This window comes from Cottoperca gobio, chromosome 5 (assembly GCF_900634415.1).
Source record: "Cottoperca gobio chromosome 5, fCotGob3.1, whole genome shotgun sequence".
In the NCBI taxonomy this organism is placed as follows: Eukaryota; Metazoa; Chordata; class Actinopteri; order Perciformes; family Bovichtidae; genus Cottoperca; species Cottoperca gobio.
Window position 1 is genome coordinate 17,242,890 of NC_041359.1, and position 22,878 is coordinate 17,265,767.

Consider the following 22,878-nt stretch of genomic DNA (forward strand, 5'->3'; position numbering starts at 1 on the left):
ATACCCCACAGTATATAAAGTAATTAATAACAATAACAATAATAATAATAATAATAATAATAATAATAATAATAATAATAATAATAATAATAATAATAACAATAATAATGAATAAATAATAAACGTTTTCCTCTGATTATATTGAATATATATTTTAGTGCTTAATATTCCAGAGGTGGGGATCTCGCCCCCAGCTCTAGCTGAACTAATCCTCCCCTCTCATGTTCCACATCCTGTGAGTCGTTGAGGTAGAAACATGGCTCCTCCCTCTTGAGGTATCCCATAGTGGCCCACTCTGACCCGTCCCTGTCCGCAGGGGGTGGGGCAGGGTGAGGCGGGGAGGGGGCATTTTAGATTGAAATGTGGCTTTCAGGATGGTGGGGGACTGTGGAGAATGGCAATGACCGCTGCCTTTGTGTTTGGCTCTGCTTCCTTTGGGACCATGGGCAGTGAATGATGCGGCCCCGGGGAAGGTGCCCCTCTCTCTCTCTGTTCTCCAGCGAGGACAGAAAAGCGGAGCAGGAGAGGAGCGAAAGGAGGGTAAAGAAAAGCTGAGAGAAGTATTGACTCGGGCTTTGAACGGGGACGCTGCGCTTCAGGGCCGACCCCTCTTGTTGCTATGGTTTTTTCTAGTCAATCTTAGATCCCATATTTGTGTTGCTTGCTGCCCTGCTCCTCCAGCGCAACCCCTGTCCCCCTGTGTGACAGGGAACTCATATTCCCATAATCCCCAGTAGTGGCGAGTGAGAGCAGTGTTTAATGTGGTCTTGAGCAAATATGTGCGCTCCAATCAGCGCTGACAGGCCGGGGTTTTGTGCTGCAGAGAGACATCCTGACAGACGGCCATTATTGGAGAGTCAACAGCCGTGACTGATGACAGCAGAGGTCAGTGAAAGGAGCGTCCAATCTGGAGCGCTGCCTGTTTCAGAGCTTTCACAGCGAAGGGAAAACCGTGGAAAAGAGCATGTCGGATGATTTCACCTTTGGCAATTCACACTGCATGTTTGCTTTTTTCATCATCAACAAATTTGTAACAAATTGGCCTCAAGGAGTGTCAACCTTCAGTGTCTGTTTCCGTCTGCTTAACATTTCAGTGAGTCTCACAGTCAAGAAAATAAGTGTTGGGACTTCCTGTGGGAACCTTGCTTGACAACAAGGCCTGTTGTACGTGAAAGAAAACTTGTTAGATGTTTCTAATATATCTCTGTGCAGCTCTGGACTGCCAATTGAGCATCTCTGAAAATGCTAATCTTCTTTGGTGACTCAACAGCTTGGAAACGGTTTACAAGACTCAGTTTTATTCTACTTGACTTCAGTCACCTGAACTGCACACCGAGCAGCGAGCCGGATAGTATCATTTTCATGGCCAACAAATTATAGATCATAATAAAACCACAAGCATCTTAATAGTTCTTATCCTCAGTCCTCTTTTCCAAGTGAAATGTGTTTACTGAGCCACAATCCGCTGTATGTACTGTCTGTATTTCACCAGAGGATGAGTCCGAGTCACTTTACATATCTTTTCCCCTTTCATCTCTCCGCACCAGCAGGTCAAAGTTTCCAGCTATCCTGTGAAATATCTCAATGTCTATTTGATGTATTGGCACAATTTGTCATTCATGATTATCAAATGTTGAATCCTACTGCCGTTAGTGATCTCTGACTTTTATCTTATTCCCACCACAAGGTTTGACATTTTTTATTTTGTGTTAAATGTCTCAACAACTATTGGATGGAAAGCCATGACATTTTGTATAGACATTTATGTTCCCCTCAGGACACATTTGTTAATCCTTTAAGTTTCCTACTTTGGTTTATGAGGCGAAACTAATGACCATCAGCCTCAGATGTACTTTGTGTTTATGTGCCAATTGGGAAATGTTAACCCGCTAAACTAAGATGTTGAACTGTGCTTACACACAGCATCAGAGAGCCTGGCTGTAACCCTTTAGTCTTTCTTACTAGTGAGCTTTGTTTTAGACTTTGATGGGGTTTTGTAACCGCATTTGTTCTATAGATTACACTTTTGTTGTGCTCTGGTGGACGATAAAGTTTTATTCTAACCTCCATTACACGCCACAAATATTTCAAATAAATAAATTCAAATAAACAGACATTTCTGTTTCAGTGAGTCAGGTGAGATGTTGTGATAGCAGATGGTTTAGGGTTATTATTGCTCATCTCATTCACATCGCTAACAGTCGTCACACTGAGATCACAAGACACACAGCCTCTCAGTTACGGAGTCATATTATTAGAGGCTCATGGAGATTTAATCAAATCTACTCAAAGAGAAAATCATGTGAGACTAATTTAATTGCAGGCTAAAATAATTTTTGTCGTTACTGTATTGCTCGATGTGTTTCCTCCGATAGAGCTGCTAAAGATGTTTCACCAGCCAACAAAATCTACAGTAAATCTCCATTTGGGTGGTGTTTTAATGAGCTTTTGAATTAAGGGATCAGACAGCGATGTTAGGGCAATTATAATTCCTGAGGTTAATGCAGACAGTGGCGGTGATCTATTTTAGTTTAACTTCATGTAGCACTAACTGAGCAGCCCGACAATAAAAACAGACGCCTCATGTTTGTTTTCAAGGCTTCGTCCCTGAGCCAACTCTTAATATCATCTCTGCACATGAGACGAGCTAATTCCTGCTAAATCCTGTCTGACCAGCTGACGGCGCAGCGGCCCGTCCCCGCCTGCAGGCAGCCCAGTCGGTCACTGCTCCGCTCTCAGCTCGCGACACCAGCTTGAACCTACACTTAGGGATAACATGAGCTTTACGTGACCTCAGAGAAACTGGCCATTTTGAAAAGAGGTCGCAACCTTTTATTGACAGGATCATCATTCTCTCCCCCGCAGACCCCTCCTCCTTTTGTTGCTCCCCCCATTGATTTCTCAGACAATGAAGAAGATCCTTTGTCGACATGGATGATGTCCTGCAGAGAGCAGGCTCATCTCCTCCTGTGTGTGTGTGTGTGTGTGTGTGTGTGTGTGTGTGTGTGTGTGTGTGTGTGTGTGTGTGTGTGTGTGTGCAGCCAAAGCCTTTTAGCTGTTATGATATGAATTATTGAAATACTCAACACCAGCGAGCTAAAGCTGAACGGGGATTGAACCGAGTGTGAATGCAAAAATGACATTTATTTGGTTTTTGTTTCCCAGTTTCAAAGCTCCAGTTTTTAATCTGGCTCATAACGCTACGTGCAGCCAAGCACTGGCTGAGATTCCCCAGAAGTTTCTGCACTGCTCTATGGATTAGTCCTGTAATAAATGGAGCAGAATAATGAGATATTTTCATAACAATCTGAGTCCTATTTATAAATTCTAGGTGATCAAAATGCTTTAACGTCTTAAAAATAGCAGCACGCCAGTTCTTCTTGTCTTCTGTGTTTCATGATTTTTACCTGTGAATTCTCAAATGAATATGATGCTATAGGATTAAAATAACTTTTCTCTCCTGTGCATCTAAAACAAGCTATTTTTAAATTGTGCATACTGATGAAAACGTCTTGAAATAATCCTGTGCTATTACTCTGTGATGAATTCTCTCAAGTAACATAAAACATAGATTTGTTAAATGCTCAGTTGTTCGGAAAGAAAAAAGCATAACAACATTAGAAAGTTCTCTAAACCCTCGAGTGTACACAAAGACTTCAGTGTGCGTAACACAGGCGAGGGAACGAGGCATTATGCGTTCTTAATCCTCATTGTTTTGACTGAAGCCTCCCCAGAAACACATAATTTATCTTGATATTCATGAGTTTGTTTCTCGCTCCACAGCCGATCTTAAACCAGGCCGGCCTGCCGCAGGGCCCCTCGGACCAGAAGGTCGTCGTAGTGACGGTGGACAACTGCGACGCCTCCGTGGCTCTCCGGTTCGGTCACATGATCGGAAACTACACCTGCTCTGCTCAGGGCAGCCAATCGGGATCTAAGAAGTGAGTCCACAAGACATCAGCAGAATGATCAGTTATCTCCTTCATGATGTGGAAGATAAATCTAATTTATGCTCCATGAATTTCATAAAGAATCTTTTTCTCTGTACTTCACATCTTCCCTCATTTCTTCTGTACTTCAGTAATTAAATGAATGACCTTCTTTGCGGGTGGCTCATTAAGAGCGAGAGAGTAAACTTGTCCAGGCAGTTAGCTAAGCTTCGCTTTTTACCTTCATTGGGATGTTTATCCTTTTTTATGTTTTCATCTCCAGGGGGAAAATAACACTGAACAACTATCTCTGTGATTAATGTATTAATGGATTATATGTATTCAGATCCCTGGACCTGACCGGCCCCCTGCTCCTCGGAGGGGTCCCTAAACTCCCAGAGGACTTTCCTGTTCGCAACCGGCAGTTCGTGGGCTGCATGAAGAACCTGCGTATCGACAACCAGCACATAGACATGGCCAGCTTCATCGCTAACAACGGCACTCTGCCAGGTTCGTTTTATACTGCAAAGATTCTCCTACCTGTGACTGTTTAGCACTCAAATAATGTTTTATTGTTGGACCAGCCAAGGGAGAGAGAAGAGGAAAGAAATAACAATGAGCACAGCGGGGTAGTAGAGTCAGTGGGAAATGATCATTGTATCTGCTATGAATACTTTATTACCCTCTGACTCTTTGCTACCTTGATGAAATAATGAGGTGGGACAGATCAAACGGGTAAATCAACCTCTTATTTTCTTGGCCTCCTAGGGTGCTCTGCCAAAAGACACTTCTGCAACAACAACCCGTGTCTGAACGGAGGAACCTGTGTGAACCTGTGGGGCTCCTTCAGTTGTGATTGCCCGCTTGGATATGGAGGACAAAGCTGCGAAAGAGGTGAGTCGAGTAGAAAAGTGCCGGCGAGCCGACCCGAGACTCGACTTGTCATCGAGTATGAAGCTGTCATCCATCAGGTCAAAAATAAGCAGAGTGGAAACATTTACAGAGACTCACTCATGCAGAAACAAACTGCATTTACATTTAAAAATAACAGCGTGCAGTGCAATGCAGTTATTGGTGTTTGTCAAAGCAGTAATCACAGCTTTTAGGGAACACCAGACTGGATTTAATGCCTGATTCACGACAGAATCACTGTTAATTGTAAGAATGCTGCTTGAGGTTGAATAGATTATGTTGAACCCTTAAAGACTAAACCCTTTTTGGCTTTTGAAGGCATACAGTACGTCGCTTATGTTTCTGTCCCTGGTGTTCTCCAGTGTCTGTTTTTGTTCCACCTGATCCTCTGCAGCTGTTATCTGCTGATTTATGGTTTACAGCAATTTGAGACGAGACTGAAGACGAGGAATGAGCCATGTAAAAGACAAAACTACACACCTCTTGATTGGGGATCAGTAAAAACAGATTTATTTCAGTGATCATGTTTTCATGTGTAGATCAGATATAAAAGGAAGTAGAGCTGGATATCCTAATAGGGGCAGGTGGGATGCATAGAGTGCATAGGTCTGAGGAAAAGGGAGTGTAGAAGTGGAACACAATGCAGTGTTTTATGTTTAATGAGCTTTGATAACTTGAATAAATTATAACCCCATTAGAGGAGCATTTGTCAAATGCAGTTGTTTGCGTGTGTACAAGCAGCTATTTTGATAATCGAAAGCAGAAAAGCCAACAACAAAAAAACATTGTTCCTGATTCTCATATGTGAAGATGTCCTGCATTTTCTTACATGCTTGTAAACTCAATACTTTGGGTCTGTTAGAAACAAGCAATTTGAATTTGAATCAGCTTTGGGGAATTGTCATTATTTTCCGAGATTACAGTATGTAGACAAAATCAATCATGAAGATAATCGTTAGTTGCAGCCCTTATGTGATGTGTGTCTGTAAATGTACCATACATATTGATCTGTTGGTGTCTTCTGGCCGTGTGTACAGGAGGTATAGGTGTAGTTAACAGTGACTTACACAGTACGATTAATCAGGCAGGGTTAAATGATTAATTTCTAGCGTTTTATTTTATCATGTTGTGTGAATGTGAAATATTTGGCCTGAAATTGCACTGCAGTTTCTCTCTCTGCATCTCGCTCCTCTCACCTGCCACAGTACGTCAGGTTTATTTGCCATCACTAATCGATCATTTCGATCAGGTGCTTCTCTCCGCTTCGTACGGAGACAGCGTAATGACGGGGGCAGCGTGTCCTTCCCTGTCACTTTGTGTTCACGTTAGAAAGAGCCGGAAAGCTTCTCAGAGTCGATGCACGAGTGCACAAACTCCACAACTTCCTTCTGATTCATGAACGACACAAATAAAACTGCATTTAAAATGATGTGGAGTAAAATGTTCTGCAACACTAAAACATTTAGAGTCATTGGGGTTATTAAAGATCCCCTCCAGACTCGCTTTAAATGATCATTTATGTCTGATGTGTTTTTACCACAAGAAAGTCAAATTCGCTCGTAAATCAGGAATCTATGAATATGCAAATATTTTCCATTTTTAAATCTTTAACTGCTGGAAAGTTAATTCTCCGTGTTTGAGCACCGGAGGTTTGTGTCTCTGGACCATGATTGACCTCCAGAGTACTTGTGAGCTCATAAATCCTGTTGCTACATGCATGTGTTAAACAGAGAAACTTTCCCGCTGCTGCAGACAAATGTGAAAAACAGTCTTCTAGTGTCAAACTCTGCACGTGACGTACATCGTTCTGCACAGTGAAGCTCAGACATCACTTTCAACAAACAAGAAGAAAAGCACATTTTTGACTGGAGGGGGGCTTCAATCATGTTATTTTACATGTTTACCTCATTGTCCTCATATCTTAGTCCCCTCAATTACAATTATATACAAGTTTATACAAGTATGTCACTTGTAATGTGCCGGTGGGTGTTTTCTTGTCATCCTGTAGCCAGAATTACTTTTACAGTTTAAAAGGTTAAAAATTGAACGTTTTTTCACAGTTTATTTGAAGACGCTGATTAAACGTTTACATTTAGACAGTATTTTTCTGGGATTTGCAAGACTGGTTTTCTACTGAGAAATGTGGATGTAGTTTCTTAGTTAGGCTCCATATTAAGGACATCATATTATTAGCACAATGTAGAAAATAAAAGCATTATATTCAACCAGCAAATGCTCACAGGCTGACTTGATGCTGGCAGTTAAAGTCTGATGAACTAAGTGAGATTTATTTTTGCTGTGATCAGAGAACAAACTGGACTTGCTGATATGTAATGACTTCCTGTGAAACTCTCTCTCCTCATTTATCTGCTTCACTTCTTCCAGCTTCTCTCTCCTGACACTTCATCTGCTTTCTCACCATGTTTTTACTCTAGTGATGGCCAGCCCTCAGCGTTTCCTGGGTAACAGTCTGTTGCAGTGGAACAACATGGCGGCGGCGGCCTCCGTCCCTTGGCATGTCGAGCTCATGTTCCGCACGCGTCAGGCCAGCGCTACACTGCTGCACATCTCCGCCGGCCAGCAGCACAACCTCACACTGCAGGTGAGGGCAACATGTAGCAGTTATACCTTTTCTCCCTGCACGTGGACACACTCTGGTCTCCTTCATACATTATTTATCTCCACAGACAGTTTTACATTCACGGAAATGTTGCAATGCGCTGCAATGTCAATTTACCCTCAAGGAGAAGAAAAGAAACATTTTGAAGGATTATTTCTTCTTGATGGGCAAATAGTCAGAATTCTGTTACAGATAGTGAATGTTTCATATATTTAATGGGTGTGAGGTCTAGTGAGAGCATGAAGTCCTCACCTGAAGTTTCAAAAAGATGAGACATTATAGGATTGAGGCTCCACCTGTTGGTCATGTGAGTCGCAGCACGTAAATTAATGAATATCAGAGGACATTGAGACAAAAACCCAAATGATCAGACACTCGTTGTAGCCTCTTTGTTGTTACATAACTGTCCGATAATCTATTTCCAGCCCTGCACACTTGTCAAGTGCAGAAATTCGAGGTTTGAACTTTGACTACAGATTGTGCTGAGCGCTCAGAGCTCTGTTTCAGTTCATCTTGTGATGCAGTGCTGATTCTCGGCCGTCTTTTTTCTCCTCTGTTATTGAACATCGGTTCAATCTCCCTCCCGCTGTTTCCTCCCTTTTCCTGGCTCTCTCCCTGCCTTTGTAGCTGCGTGGGGGGAGCGTGTTGATGGGGCTGCACAGAGGGGAAGACTCGACTCTTTCCCGCGTGGAGGAGGTGCTGGTGAACGATGGAGACTGGCATCATTTGCAGCTGGATATTAGCAGTCTGGGGGGAGCAGCGAGCCACCACAAAGCTGTGTTGTCTTTAGATCAGGGGCTCTACCTGGTGAGTTGTTGTATCCTTGTGGCTGTAAATCCCCATGAATTAAACTCTTGTAGTTTTTCAGACATTAAGTCTTTGTCATGCACCTTTTCAGGCCTCTATGCAGGTTGACGGGAAGCTGCGAGACTCCAAGCTGAAGACTGTGAGCGTTGGTGGTTTGGCAAGGCCTGATGGGAAAATTCAGCATGGCTTCCGTGGCTGTATACAGGTCCGTCCCTTCTGTAGAGCCCACTCATTGTGATCATGTGTAAAAGTAGATAACCTTAAAGTATTACAGTGAGTTACTCATCTAGAAAGCTTGTTTAGCAAATGAAAATGCATCTAGATTGGGTCACATTTAATTGAATGAATACATTTGAGGTGTTTAGGATTATACATAAATATTGTTTTATCAACATTGATATGACTATATTATAAAGCGAGATACATGTTGATAGATGGTCATTACATTTATTGAAACATGTAAATATAAAATCATTTAAAGCACTTTCAATGCAGATTTTACTTTTAACACTTTTGTTACCTGCTTACTCAGCATTGTTGGAAAGAAAGTTTTAACTCCTTGAGTTCATGATGGAGTAAACATCTACTAATACTATAGCACACGAAATGTTCACAAACTCCAAGTATTGTTTTGGCACACCCTGAACAACAACCTTTATATTTACCGCACATTCCAGTGGCCTGTTTCACCGAATTGCAATTTGCAGCACGAGATAATTTCCCCTAATTTTAACGTCTAAGTGTTGCTCGGAAACACATAGCCGTGTTGTGTTTCTATGGATACCTACATGTGTGTGTTTGTTTGCCTGCAGGGTCTGCGTGTGGGCGGGGCTCTGAGTCTGTCTCAGGCGAGGAAGGTGAACGTGGAGCCGGGCTGCAGCGTGCCCGACCCCTGCAGCTCCAGCCCGTGTCCTCTCAGCAGCTACTGCAGCGACGACTGGGACAGCTTCTCCTGCACCTGCCTCGCCGGTCAGTCTGCTTACTGCTCCGAAACCCAAAACCATGATCGTAACGTTTTGCATTCCTAAACGTCTCTAAATGCTCAATTTAAATACTACTTGGTATTCCATTAAACATATGATAAAGCGTCACAGTTATCCTTTTATACATAATCCTTTCTCCTTACCACAGTTTACGAGCATTAGCCATGTTGTGAGAGCACAGCGACTTACTTTCCTTTGTTTCACCTTTGCTTTGCAGGATACCATGGCACCAACTGCACTGATGTCTGCTCATTAAACCCCTGTGAGCATGAGTCAACGTGCAGCAGGAAGCCGAGCTCCTCTCATGGTTACACCTGTGACTGTCCCAGCAACTACTTCGGCCATTACTGCGAGAAAAAGTACAGTTTTCCACATTTATGTTAAAGTGTGTGTGTGTGTGTGTGTGTTGTGTGTCTGTGTGTCTGCGTGTGCGTGTGTCTGCGTGTGCGTGTGCGTGTGTGTGGGTGTGTGTGCGTGTGCGTGTTAGGGCCGGGCAATATGGCCAAAATCTTTCACACCGATATATATTTCATATAAACAGTTTTAACTGAAATTAGAGAGAAAAAATAAATACAAGTTTCCAGCTATACATTGAGTTTGTTTACATGACATTGCACACAAATACGGAGTAATCCAATTAACACAATAGTTTGATTTAACTGGAGTTTGTTGTGAAGTAAAAACAAATCTTCAAATTATATTTTCTCAAATGTATTCACATCAGATTTTCTGAGAAATTAAAATGTATCATGTGCTTGTCATTATCAATTTAGACGACGTTATTGTGTATGATGATATCTTAATATATGTTTTCATCAGGATGGGATTCCATCGAAAGACGATAAATGATCATCTTGAATGATCACCCAGCTGCGTCCATTGTGGTTCTTTATTACTCTGCATGTGAACTGATGGCAGTTTATGTCTCCAGGACCGACTTGCCGTGTCCCAGAGGCTGGTGGGGTCACAAGACCTGCGGCCCCTGTAACTGTCACACAGACAAGGGCTTCGACTCTGACTGCAACAAGACGAGCGGAGAGTGTCGCTGCAAGGTGAGCGTATGTACCGCCCTGCAGCTTTGATCCATCGCTCTGTAACAAACAGACAAGTGTGAGAGTGCATAGTGTTAGAAATGAACCTCTAAAGCGGTTTCTCAATTACATACAACATACTAATAACATACTGTAGGTAACACACAAGAATCACAGCACACTATAAAGCAATTTACAGTACTGTGTTGTGCTGTGAGAAGAGAGCATGACATAAAGAAATGTTTTATACAATGAACACGAAGAAGGGAGGGGGGGGGAATATAGATAGATAAATAACTTCTATTTTCTATTTTTATTACTGATAATAATAATTATAAATAAGTATCTGCAAAGATTAATCAATAAGTTGTCTACTATTAAATGAATTGCCAATTGATAATTGATTTAATGATGATGAACATTGTGTGTTCTTTGCTCCTCTATGAGAGTAAACTGAATATCTTTGAGTTGTAACAAAACAAGACATTTGAAGACGTCATGTTGGGCTTTAGGAAACGCCGATCAACACTTTCTGACATTTTATAGACAAACAACGAATCGATTAATCGAGAAAATAATGGACCTATAAATATAATTATGAGTTACAGCAATATTAATCAGCAACTTCTTCTCTCCAATCGAATTTGCAGGACAACCACTACCGTCCTGAAGGCAGCGACACCTGCCTGCTGTGCGACTGCTACCCGGTCGGCTCTTTCTCCAGAGCGTGTGACCGAGAGAGAGGCCAGTGTCAGTGTAAACCCGGCGTCATCGGACGCCAGTGTGACCGCTGTGACAACCCCTTCGCTGAGGTTTCTCCTAACGGCTGTGAAGGTCTGAATGCTTCAGATCACTGTCATATTACTGTTCAATTATAATCCTCGCTTCATTATATATATATATTACATCTTTTTCTATTTTCGTCCTCATCATCGCTCTCCTTCCTGCTCCATCTCTCTCAGTCATCTATGACAGCTGCCCTCAGGCCATCGAGGCTGGGATCTGGTGGCCCAGGACGAAGTTCGGTCTCCCTGCAGCCGTTCACTGTCCCAAGGGAACGCTCGGTATGATGGTTTTCCAGGCAGCTCCTCAAATTACCATATAATAATGACAATATATGAAACTTGCCTCCAAGCCCTCTCTCGTCTGCAGTCCTCACCTCTCGTATAATAACTCTCTCTCTCTCTCTCTCTCTCTCGCTCCTCCCTCTAAGGCACAGCGATCCGCCACTGTGATGAGCACAAGGGCTGGCTCCCTCCCAATCTCTTCAACTGTACCTCCGTTACCTTCAGCAAGCTCAAAGCCCTGGTGTGTAGCTTCTCTCTCTGTCGGGTTTAAAATGAACCGTACAATTACCACAATAACATCCTCATTCGTCAGGTTGTGGGGGCAGAAGATGATTTAAACGAGACTAAGGGCTCTTACAATTTGGGACATGTTAAATATCCGGCAGTTTTTTTCTTGTATTGTTGAGATTTTCCCGTCTGGTTAAAAATGTGTTTCACTGACGAAGCATCAATAAATGACTAAGTGGTTGCGTTTTCCGTTCCTTCCTCCAGTCTGAAAAGATTTCCCGCAACGCATCGCTCCTGGACTTTGGACAAGTTCAGCAGACAGCAGCCATGTTGGCCAACGCCACCTTGCACACAGAGAAATACTACGGCAGCGATGTGAAAGTAGCTTATCGGCTCACACAGAGTCTGCTGCTGCACGAGAGCAGCCAGCAGGGCTTCAACCTCACAGCGACACAGGACGTCCACTTCACTGAGGTGAACAACCAAAACTCTCCTGGAAACTTCATAAAAACAATAGATTTCTGCAGTTTGAGCAGTAAACTAAATGAAGCCAGACTTCACAGCCTTTCATGCTGCACTGTATCTGCAGGGAATAGTTCACACTTCCCTTCCCTCTCCGCTGTGGCATCCTGTCACACTGAACGCTCGCTGTTTTCTTGCAGAATCTGGTCCGTGTGGGCAGCGCCATCCTGAATCCAGACACACGGACGCACTGGGAGCTGATCCAGCACTCGGAGGGTGGCACGGCGGCGCTGCTGCGCCACTACGAGGACTACGCAAACACACTGGCACAGAACATGAGGAAGACCTACCTCAGCCCCTTCACCATCGTCACACCACACATTGGTGAGAGTTTTACCAGGAAGTACAAGATGTTATTTCAAAAGCTGTTCTGGGTGTTGTAGAAACATGAACATTAATCTATAAGAAGTAATAGCGTCCCTCCTTTCAGCACTATAATGACATGGTCTTTTTTTGGACTTAATATATTAAATTTGAAGGCTCCAATTCTCAGCAGAATCCTCTGCCCGTGTGTGTTTTCCTCCGCAGTCATCTCTGTGGATCGTCTGAAAAAGATGAACTTTGCCGGAGCCAAACTCCCGCGGTACCAGTCCCTGAGGGGCCCTCGTCCTGCGGACCTGGAGACGGCCGTCACGCTGCCCGATTCAGTCTTCCAACTACCTGTGGACACCAAGGGACACAGACACCTGGATGTCTTCCCAGAGTCCTCGCTGAGGAACCGCTCGGCCAACAGGAAGAGACGCCACCCTGAAGACAACCAGCAGGACGCCATCGCCAGTGTGATCATCTTCCACAGCCTGGCCCAGCTGTTACCAGAGAGCTACGATCCTGACAAGAGAAGTCTGCGGTAAGAACGATTAATAAAGCTGTAACGTGCTGTGACCAGCAGGCCTGTCAAGATAACTACTTCTGTTCAACGTTATTATCGCCTAGAAATAACTGCGATAATATAATTTGAACATGTCACTGATATAATGATAATATAATGATAATAATGCATGTACACCCTTTACAAGAGAAATTTACTTTTAATTCTTAAGAATATTCAGAATCTGTTTTTTACTTCATTAGTTTTAAGATGCCTTTAATCGTGTGATTTTTGTCTTTCTCATCAGGGTGCCAAAGCGTCCGATCATCAACACACCGGTGGTCAGTATCACAGTGCACGACAACGACGAGCTGCTGCAGCACGTGCTGGACAAACCCATCACTGTGCAGTTCCGCCTGGTCACCACCGAGGAGCGCTCCAAACCCATCTGTGTGTTCTGGAACCACACCATACTGTGAGTTCAACAACGCACCAGGCATGGCAATATATAACAATGTAATGTCACGATTATCCTGGCTAAAATGATTGCGAGTCATGACATTATCCCGATAATCATCAAAATGTGCTTTAAATCCTTAAGATTGTGCTGGAAGCCCTTTACCTTACATTTAGTTCAGGAAGAAATAGTTACATCCTGTAATAACTCTTGAATAAGGTCATCATGAATCATAAGGTCCCCTTGCATAAACAGACAGGATAAAAGGATAAAAGGATAAATAAATAAATAATGTGAGTCTTTTGTTTCTTACATGATAATTCCTCAATCTTTCACTTCACCACCATCATATTGATCTAGACAGATTTTTCAATTCCCTCAATTGACGATATTTACCACAATCTACTTATGTGAGTGTTTATCCTTTATTGTCCCACACACACACACACACACACACACACACACACACACACACACACACACACACACACACAGAGTTAATGATGAAACATGAAGTTGTGTTATTCTCACATAGTCCGTGGTCTCTGTGCTTTATTTCAGTGGCGGTAACGGCGGCTGGTCAGCGAAGGGCTGCGAGGTGGTCTTCAGAAACAACACCCACATCAGCTGCCAGTGTTATCACATGACCAGCTTCGCTGTGCTCATGGACATCTCCAGGAGAGAGGTGAGCAACACTAAAGCTTTTAACACTGAAACCACAGGTAATAATAATAATACATTTTATTAATAGAGCGCTTTTCTTAGTTGTGAAAGACACAAGTTAAAATGATTATATAAACCAACGCACAAAGAAATCAGCAAACAAAACATATCATTTCTGTCTGTTCTCTAACTCCATCTCATTCTCTTCTGATCGTGATGTTTGCGTCAGAACGGAGAGATTTTGCCTATCAAAATCCTGACGTGGAGCACAGTTGGAGTGACGATGAGCTTCCTCTTCCTCACCACGATCTTCCTCCTCTGTCTGAGAGCCATGCAGTGCAACAAGACGAGTATAATCAACAATGGAGGCGTCGCTCTCTTCCTCTCTGAGCTCATCTTCATCCTGGGCATCAACCAGGCAGACAACCCGGTAATTAATTCTGTTTTCAATCTATTTGATTTCATTCATGTATCCTTCCATCTCTAGATGTTTTAACCGTCCTTCTCTGTTTCTCTTGCAGTTTGTGTGCACAGTCATCGCCATCCTGCTGCACTTCTTCTACCTCTGCACTTTCTCCTGGCTCTTCCTGGAGGGGCTGCACGTCTACCGCATGATCAGCGAGGTGCGAGACATCAACTATGGACCCATGAGATTCTACTACCTGATTGGCTGGGGAGTGCCGGCCTTCATCACAGGTCTGAACCCTCATAATCTCACAAACATGTACCTGCTGTTTGGGGGAGAAGCCTGGAAAGTCCTCCTACATCTCTAATTATTATTATTATTATTATTATAATAATATATATTATTATATATTATATAATAATATATATATATTATTATAATAATAATAATAATAATAATAATAGCGCAGTGCTCTAGTTGGTTTATAAGGAGAAGGATTTTGAATTCTATTCTGTATTTTACTGGGAGCCAGAGCAGAGCAGCTAATACAGGAGTAATATGATCCCGTTTCCTTGTTCTAGTCAATACACGTGCCGCTGCATTTTGGATCAACTGAAGAGTCTTAAGCAACTTTTTGGGACAACCTGATAACAATGAGTTGCAGTAATCCAGCCTTGAAGTAACAAATGCATGGACTAGTTTTTCTGCATCATTTTGAGACAGGATGTGTCTTATTTTTGCAATGTTACGTAGATGAAAGAAGGCAGTCCTTGAGATTTGTTTTATGTGGGAGTTAAAAGACAGATCCTGATCAAAGATAACGCAGAGATTCCTTACAGGTGGTGCTGGAGGCCAAGTTAATGCCATCCAGAGCTTCTATGTCATTAGAAAATGCGTTTCGGAGGCGTTTAGGGCCAAGTATAATAACTTCAGTTTTGTCTGTGTTTAACATCAAGAAGTTGCTAGACATCCAAGTTTTTATGTCCTTAAGGCATGCTTGAAGTTTAGCCAATTGATTGGTTTCATCTGGTTTAATTGATAGATATAATTGTGTATCATCCGCATAACAATGGAAGTTTATAGAGTGGTTCCTTATAATATTGCCCAAAGGAAGCATATATAAGGTGAATAGAATCGGTCCAAGTACAGAACCCTGCGGGACTCCAAGACTGACTTTGGCTGTCATGGAGGATTTATCGTTAACAAGTACAAATTGAGATCGCTCAGATAAATAGGACTTGAACCAGTCTAGTGCGGTTCCTTTTATGCCAACACAATGTTCCAGTCTCTGTAGTAGAATGTCATGATCAACAGTGTCGAAAGCAGCACTGAGGTCTAACAAGACAAGAACAGAGACAAGTCCTTTGTCTGATGCCAATAGAAGGATCATTGGTAACTTTCACCAGTGCCGTCTCTGTGCTATGATGAACTCTAAATCCAGATTTAAAAACCTCAAATAAACTATTATTATGTAAAAAAGTCACAAAACTGTTTTGCGATTGCTTTCTCAAGGATTTTAGCGAGAAAGGGAAGGTTAGATATCGGCCTATAGTTGGCTAAAACCTCTGGATCAAGACTTTTTAAGAAGTGGTTTTATTACAGCTACTTTAAAGGATTGTGGTACGTAGCCAGATAATAGAGACAGGTTGATCATATTTAATAACGAGGTGTTAATTAAGGGTAAAACTTCTTTAAACAGTTTAGTTGGAATCGGGTCTAAAAGACAGGTTGATGGCTTAGACGATGAGATTGTTGAAGTTAGTTGGTTAAGGTTGATTGGAGTAAAACAGTCTAGATATATTTCAGGAGTTACAGATGTTTTTGAAGATCTGGAGGTTGAAGTTAAGTCATTACCAATTGAGGGCAGGAGGAGATTTTGTTTATAATAATTATAATTTTATCGTTAAAGAAGCTCATAAAAGTTACTCAGCAGCTGTTGTGTGATGCTACCGTCGGTCTCTCTCTGTTTGTCTGCAGGTCTGGCTGTGGGACTGGACCCTGAAGGCTACGGGAACCCAGACTTCTGTTGGCTTTCTATGTACGACACTCTCATCTGGAGCTTTGCTGGACCCATCGCCATGGTGGTGTCGGTGAGTCCCTGCAGATCCAGGCTGTTGGTTCATAATTTGCACACGCGACAACAGCAGCATGCATCTTTGTTGTTTGGCACTTAAGTTTATGAAGGCTCACAGATATAAACACAAAAACATGTATTAAACCTTTAAATGCAGGAAATGAAGTTGTGTAAATATGTAGTCTTCACAGTCCAACATGCTGACTCATGATGATCTCATCAGACTACAGATGTTGTGACAGTGAACACACCCGTCACTGTTCCTTTGAGCGTGTAAAGAAAACAATAGACATTATTCTGACAGAAAGATTTCTCCTGCCATGTTGTAAGTAGTGATGCAGTTTGATATTGTGTCCGCAGATGAACGTCTTCCTGTACATCCTGTCGTCCAGAGCCTCCTGCTCACTGAGACACCGCAGCATGGAGAAGAAAGAGTCTCGTGTGTGAGTGTCCCAACATTTTAAACAACACAGACAAAAGTCATCTTGATGACGGACTTTTAGTTGGGCTTTGTCTAGTGGTAGTAAAATTCCCAGCCTGAAATTGTAAACTTTCCATTCAAACGAGTAAAACTGGACCAACAAGTTTACAACGATCAAACCTTTTCTTTGGTCCGCTCCCAAAGATATCTCAATAATCTGTCGGACTGACTGCACATTAAAGAAAAGCTAACACTAATAAGAATTGTAATGATAAATCAATTAGTCAGTTGAAGAATAATCAGCAAATATTTAGAAAATTGAATAAAAGAGACAAAGATGTTAGTAAACTGCATACAACATCATTATATAACTGAAGATGTCACTTTTGGCTTTACAAAGTCGTTATTTTTTCTATTTTCTTTTGAAATTATGAAAATTATAGTCCCACAATGCATTGCACATACTGTTTTCAGTTGTACATCATGGTGTCATCCGCACATGTACTGTGACTTATGGAATACTGTACTTTATTTCAATGTTTACATGGTCATGCTTATCATAAAGTGGTATTTCAGATTGAGAACTTTTATTCTACTCATGTTCGTGATCACGGCTCTTCACGAGACAACTTGCTGCTCTGTTTCTCTGTTTCTCTGATTTTACTGCACTTACTTCTGATGTTTGCTTCTGGTCGCTTATCATCAGCCTTCATCTTCAGGTCAATGAATTCAAAGAAATCATCCTGACAGCTCCTCACTAACTTCTCATGTGATTCTGCAGCTCAGGCCTGAAGACCGCAGGTGGCGTTCTCCTCCTGGTTTCAGTCACATGTTTTCTGGCGCTCCTCTCCGTCAACAGTGACATGATCATCTTCCACTATCTGTTCGCTGGGTTCAACTGTGTACAGGTGAGCCCTCCATTTCCCCCTAAAACAGTTGGCATTATTGATTTCTGTCTTTTTTTCCCTGACCCTCTTCCCTCTGCTGTCGTCCAACCACAGGGTCCGTTTGTTTTCTTCTTCCGCATAGTCTTCAATAAGGAAGCAAGGAATGCCATGAAATACTGCTGCAGCCGCAAGCGCCCAGATCATATGATCAAATCCAAGGCCCCTGTGAGTCCCTCGCCACAGAAGATACTGCAGCCAGTCAGATTCTGCGATGTAGAGCTCAGCTTTAGTTACGTACATGTTGGGAGATTTCCTAAAAACATCTGTCAGTTAAGATTTTTATATTATTGTTGCTAAAAACATGAAATTACCAAGTGTGCAATGCATAGAAATGTGTTGAGATATCTTATTCCGCTAGAGCTCCACTGTTACCAAACAATATCAAATTGAAATTGCTCAGATTCAATTGGTAATTTTAGTTAACAAATCTAGTTTCTATAATTGTATTGGTAAAATCCAGACATCAAAACTCAAGATGAAAATGTTTTACTTGAACTCTGGGATTTAAAGAATCGATCAAACTTCTGTCAGTCATATAATCCAAGAAAGAAAAGTTCAGACTGGAAACCTTCACACTTCAAGTTTCAGATAGATGGTTTAAAAAAGTATGAATGTGTTGATGGTTAGAAATAAGAAAACTATAGAATAACACCGATCCTTCAAGCATGCTACTCATAGAGTCTGTTTTTATCAGCACAAGATCACAGAAAGAAAACATATTCACTGTTAATTCTGTATAGGTGTTTTTTTAATTCTTAAAACACTCACCTTTCCTTTCATCTCTATTTTTCAGGGCTACAAATGCAACACAAACTACATGGACGGCAGGTTGTACCACCTTCCTTTTGGAGACTCCAGTGTGTCTCTGAACGGCACCATGCAGAGCGGCAAGAGCCAGCAGAGCTACGTGCCGTTTGTCCTCAGGTAAGAAAACAACATAAAAATAAAGATGAAGGAACCGCTTCACTCGACAGAGGCACCGGAGCAGCTCTAAACCGACTTCTTGTGTCTTTTCAGGGACGATGGGTTGAGTAACAGCCAGGCGCACATCGCTCTGAACGACCACACGTCGCTCTTCCATGAAACTAAAGAGCACCTGGAGGGTATGACTCTCATTCAGTGTCGCTCATTTTGTTTGACTGCAATGATCGGTAGGACTAAATCAAACTCTCCTCTCCGTCTGTGTGCAGATCGCGACAGCGACTCTGACAGCGACTTGTCTCTAGAGGACGACCAGAGCGGCTCCTACGCCTCCACACACTCCTCCGACAGCGAGGACGAGGGTCCACTCACCCCAGAGGAATGCTGGGAAAACCTGGCGTCTAATGGGGCTAAGAGACCACAACCCCACGGTACAGAAGCTCATCATAAATAAATAATAATAGTAATTTTAATAATAATAATGACTCTTCAAACCATCTGGATAAAAAATGAACGGAAGCAGTTAGGACACGTCACTTCTGTCTACATGGATAACAATCTTTTTCATCGTGAAACAGATGGAATATTTTTCATGCAGATTGCGAGAAGAGTGTTCGAGGATTTTAGAAATAGCTTCAGAACAGCGGGAGGCTGTGATTCACACACCAACTCATTCAAACCAATGTCACTCCACCTATGAGGAACACAAATACCATCTCATATAAAACTATTAGGATTTCATTCGTCATAGTAACTGTTACATGTTTCTTTGTTTTTGTTTTGCAGACAACAGTTTGAGTAAGATGTACTGGCCTGGAGATTACCCAGCAGCAGCGGTTGACGGCGAGCTCACAGGTACAGACAGACTGAAGGCGGACACTCTGGCCAATCCAGAGCCGACTAATGGCCGCGACAGCCGGATGGTATCGGACGACCGGACGCAGGACGCCATGATGGTGCTGCTGCCCAGTCTGCCAAACATCTACGCCCACCCTCACAGAGGTGAAGTCCAGCCCAAAGCAAACGCCTGCAGGAGTTTGGACATTATGTAACTTTCATGTTGAGACAATAGCATTAAAATATTTCTGAGGAATGTACATAAATCAAATCTGTTTGTGTTTCCAGATAATGACACCGAGTGAAACATTTTAAAATCTGATATTCTAAGAACAATCATGAATATATTGCTGTTTTTTCCCGCTCTATTGTTGTGTCATCACATGTTGTTTTTATCCTACGCAGGGATCCTAAAGAAGAAGCAGCTTTCTCCTATTGTAGAGAGGAATGGTCTCAACCGCATCCACAACAAACTTTGTGAAATCGCCCCCGGCACGGCGTCTCCGCAGGGATCCTGCTCCAGTGATGGTCGAGCCGGCCCAACTAAACCCGGCCTGCCGGATCAGATGAATGGCGTCGCCATGAGCATCAAGGCGGGGACGGTGGACGGTGATTCGTCAGGATCAGAGTGAGTATTAACACAATAACACAAGACAAAATCAGATACCAGCAGTAAAAATGAGAGAAAAGTGTTTTCTTCCTGTAAGTGTCATGTCGCGGAAATCATTCAATGTTTCGTTCAACTGTCTGCGTCAAACTACAATTTGTGCCGTCCTCCTCCGTGATTGTTGTTTTCATTGCTTGTAGTCCGTCTCATTTCCACCTAATTATCTTAAATGTTAAACCAAATGAAGATAGCACCCATCCTGCGGTTACCCCCAGTGTGCACGTCACCGTGGACGGATCCTAAAAAGTTTGAATGACTCTGTGATTTAACTTGAGCCAAAGCAGTGAGTCTAAATGTGGCTCTGAGTGCTAAAGCAACATGAGCTTTAAGAACAGAGTGTGTACGATTGATTACTAGCCGTTATATCCAGCCATCTGAATCTGATCTTTCTATTGTGCGCTCACTGCTCATGCAGCACAAAGACGATTCATCCTTTTGCTTTGTTGTGGACATGCAGCTCCAGCTTTCTGAAATCGTTTTAAGGCTGTTGGATGCTTGATGCAAATCTAATGTAAAATAATCAGTAGTGGGCAGTAACTAAGTACAGTTACTTCAGTATTTTCATTTTATGCTACTTTATATTCCTACTCCTACATTTGAGAGGCAGATATTGTACTTTTTACTGCATTACATTTAGTTAATTTAAAGATTCAGATTAATAACACAAAGATTACACATGAAACTGTATTGATCCCTTTGCGAGATCATAAGCTACCCGGCAGTATATACTGTATAGTAAAACAATCATTTATACAATAACTTCCTTTAAGCAGCTGCAACATTAACGTTATGAACACTATTATACATCAATAATTATAATTCCCATGTTATTCTAAAGTGGGCCGTTGAGCAGAATGAGTACCTAGACTTTTGGTATTTTAAGGATTACATTACATTACATGTCAGCAGACGCTCTTATCCAGAGCGACTTACAGTGAACTAAGTACAGGGACAGTCTCCCTGGAGCAACTCAGGGTTAAGTATATTTTGATGTTAATACTTTTGTACTTTTACTATAAGCTTGTAACAGAGTACTTCTACACTGTGGTATTACTAATTTCACTTAAGTTAAAGATCTGAGTACTTCCTCCACCACTAAAAATAAAGAGGAACTAATTAGCCCTGATCGAGGATGGAGTTTCCCCCACTTTAATCTGCAGATGCATGTCCAATATGAAGTAAGATGATGGCTCACTATGAAATTAAATCTTAGCTACGGTTTGACCTACTGCTGATGAGTGTTTAGTAGGACAGACTCTGATTGTCTTCCTCTAACAGTCCCACGTCTGTTAAAAACATGAAGAACAAGCACGTGTATATTTATGGTTCTCTTAAAAGGCATACATCAAAGACACTTTCAAATGCTCAATTCTTAAAATACAGCAGGTCTTATTTACAATAAAAAATATTAATTGTAGATTACTAATCAACCTTCTTTGCCCTTTCTCTCTTTCCAAATATCATAGATTTTTATACTTTAATTTTATCCCATGAAGCTCTGATCCTCATTTCAAAACAATCAGGATCACTGTCTTCAGATCGGTGCATCATTCTAACATCTGTCACCCCCGCTGTCTGTCTGTCTGTCTGTCTGTCTGTCTGTCTGTCTGTCTGTCTGTCTGTCTCTGTCTGTCTCTGTCTGTCTGTCTCTGTCTGTCTGTCTGTCTGGCCTCACGTGTTTATTTTTCTCGTGTCGTGCTGCATTCCTCTCCAACACATTCCTCTTCATCCATCCTGAATCCACCTTGCTCCTCCATGCACCACCCTGTTTTCCCAGCAGCCACTGCAACACCTCCATGTGACCTCGCTGACGGAGGGGTGTGTCTTTGCAGGTCATAGAGCCTCCTTCCTCAACACTGACTGCAAACAAGGAGCACTGGACTTCTCCTTAAAAAGTGGAAAAAGAAGGAATTCCCCCCTCGTCATCATGAACCTCTGAAGGAGTGTGTGTGTGTGTGTGTGTGTGTGTGTGTGAGAGAGAGAAAGATGATGAGAGTGTGTGTGTGTGTGAGAGAGAGAGAGAAAAAGAGAGAGAGAGAGTGTGTGTGTGTGTGTGTGTGTGTGTGTGTGTGTGTGTGTGTGTGTGTGTGTGTGTGTGTGTGTGTGTGTGTGTGTGTGTGTGTGTGTGTGTGTGTGTGTGTGTGTGTGTGTGTGTGTGTGTGTGTGTGTGTGTTCATACATGTGTGCCAAACCTCAGGAGTCACTGCACTGGCCCAGGCTCATGCACACTGACGGAACGAGTCTCACTCTCCCTTTAAAGAAATCATTTTGTTTACATACTTGAAGCAATGCACTTTTTTTTTCTTTTTTTTAATTTACTGCCCAGATTTGTTGGCGGTCGATTCTTTCATTTTTTTGTTCCAGGATATATATTTTGTTTTGAAGACTGTGGAACATTAAAGAGGTCATGTTTATTTTTGGGGTGGGTCATTTAGTTGCAAACGTTCAGGGAAATTCCTTTTTCATGCATTAACTACTTTGTGACGTCTTCCTGGTTTGCCTGCTTATGTTACCGTCATTGTTTGTGCCAGTCTGAGTTTGTTTGAGGAGTTCAGACTCAGGTTATTGAGTTACGTTA

The 22,878-nt window shown here is 42.2% G+C and overlaps 1 protein-coding gene across 3 annotated transcripts in view; it reads left to right on the forward strand.

Annotated features, from left to right (window-relative positions):
- The window catches only part of celsr2 (cadherin, EGF LAG seven-pass G-type receptor 2), a 60,095-nt gene extending 37,821 nt beyond the window's left edge, over window positions 1-22,274 (forward strand). Inside the window, exons 6-34 of one of the 3 annotated variants that reach the window (XM_029431266.1) lie at window positions 3,784-3,941; window positions 4,276-4,439; window positions 4,698-4,823; window positions 7,277-7,443; window positions 8,089-8,268; window positions 8,360-8,473; window positions 9,081-9,237; window positions 9,469-9,610; window positions 10,183-10,303; window positions 10,933-11,116; window positions 11,245-11,346; window positions 11,496-11,590; window positions 11,842-12,051; window positions 12,240-12,423; window positions 12,628-12,946; window positions 13,215-13,382; window positions 13,926-14,049; window positions 14,257-14,457; window positions 14,549-14,723; window positions 16,411-16,523; window positions 16,868-16,950; window positions 17,710-17,836; window positions 17,930-18,040; window positions 18,669-18,799; window positions 18,893-18,978; window positions 19,066-19,227; window positions 19,583-19,798; window positions 20,039-20,261; window positions 22,081-22,274. In XM_029431266.1, coding sequence (XP_029287126.1) covers window positions 3,784-3,941; window positions 4,276-4,439; window positions 4,698-4,823; window positions 7,277-7,443; window positions 8,089-8,268; window positions 8,360-8,473; window positions 9,081-9,237; window positions 9,469-9,610; window positions 10,183-10,303; window positions 10,933-11,116; window positions 11,245-11,346; window positions 11,496-11,590; window positions 11,842-12,051; window positions 12,240-12,423; window positions 12,628-12,946; window positions 13,215-13,382; window positions 13,926-14,049; window positions 14,257-14,457; window positions 14,549-14,723; window positions 16,411-16,523; window positions 16,868-16,950; window positions 17,710-17,836; window positions 17,930-18,040; window positions 18,669-18,799; window positions 18,893-18,978; window positions 19,066-19,227; window positions 19,583-19,798; window positions 20,039-20,261; window positions 22,081-22,102 — 4,365 coding nt within the window. In that variant the 3' untranslated portion in view covers window positions 22,103-22,274. Of the gene's footprint in view, window positions 1-3,783; window positions 3,942-4,275; window positions 4,440-4,697; window positions 4,824-7,276; window positions 7,444-8,088; window positions 8,269-8,359; window positions 8,474-9,080; window positions 9,238-9,468; window positions 9,611-10,182; window positions 10,304-10,932; window positions 11,117-11,244; window positions 11,347-11,495; window positions 11,591-11,841; window positions 12,052-12,239; window positions 12,424-12,627; window positions 12,947-13,214; window positions 13,383-13,925; window positions 14,050-14,256; window positions 14,458-14,548; window positions 14,724-16,410; window positions 16,524-16,867; window positions 16,951-17,709; window positions 17,837-17,929; window positions 18,041-18,668; window positions 18,800-18,892; window positions 18,979-19,065; window positions 19,228-19,582; window positions 19,799-20,038; window positions 20,262-21,766; window positions 21,889-22,080 lie in introns of those variants that run through there. The other 2 variants (XM_029431267.1, XM_029431263.1) reach the window with 2 other exon arrangements.
- Window positions 22,275-22,878: the final 604 nt, after the last annotated feature.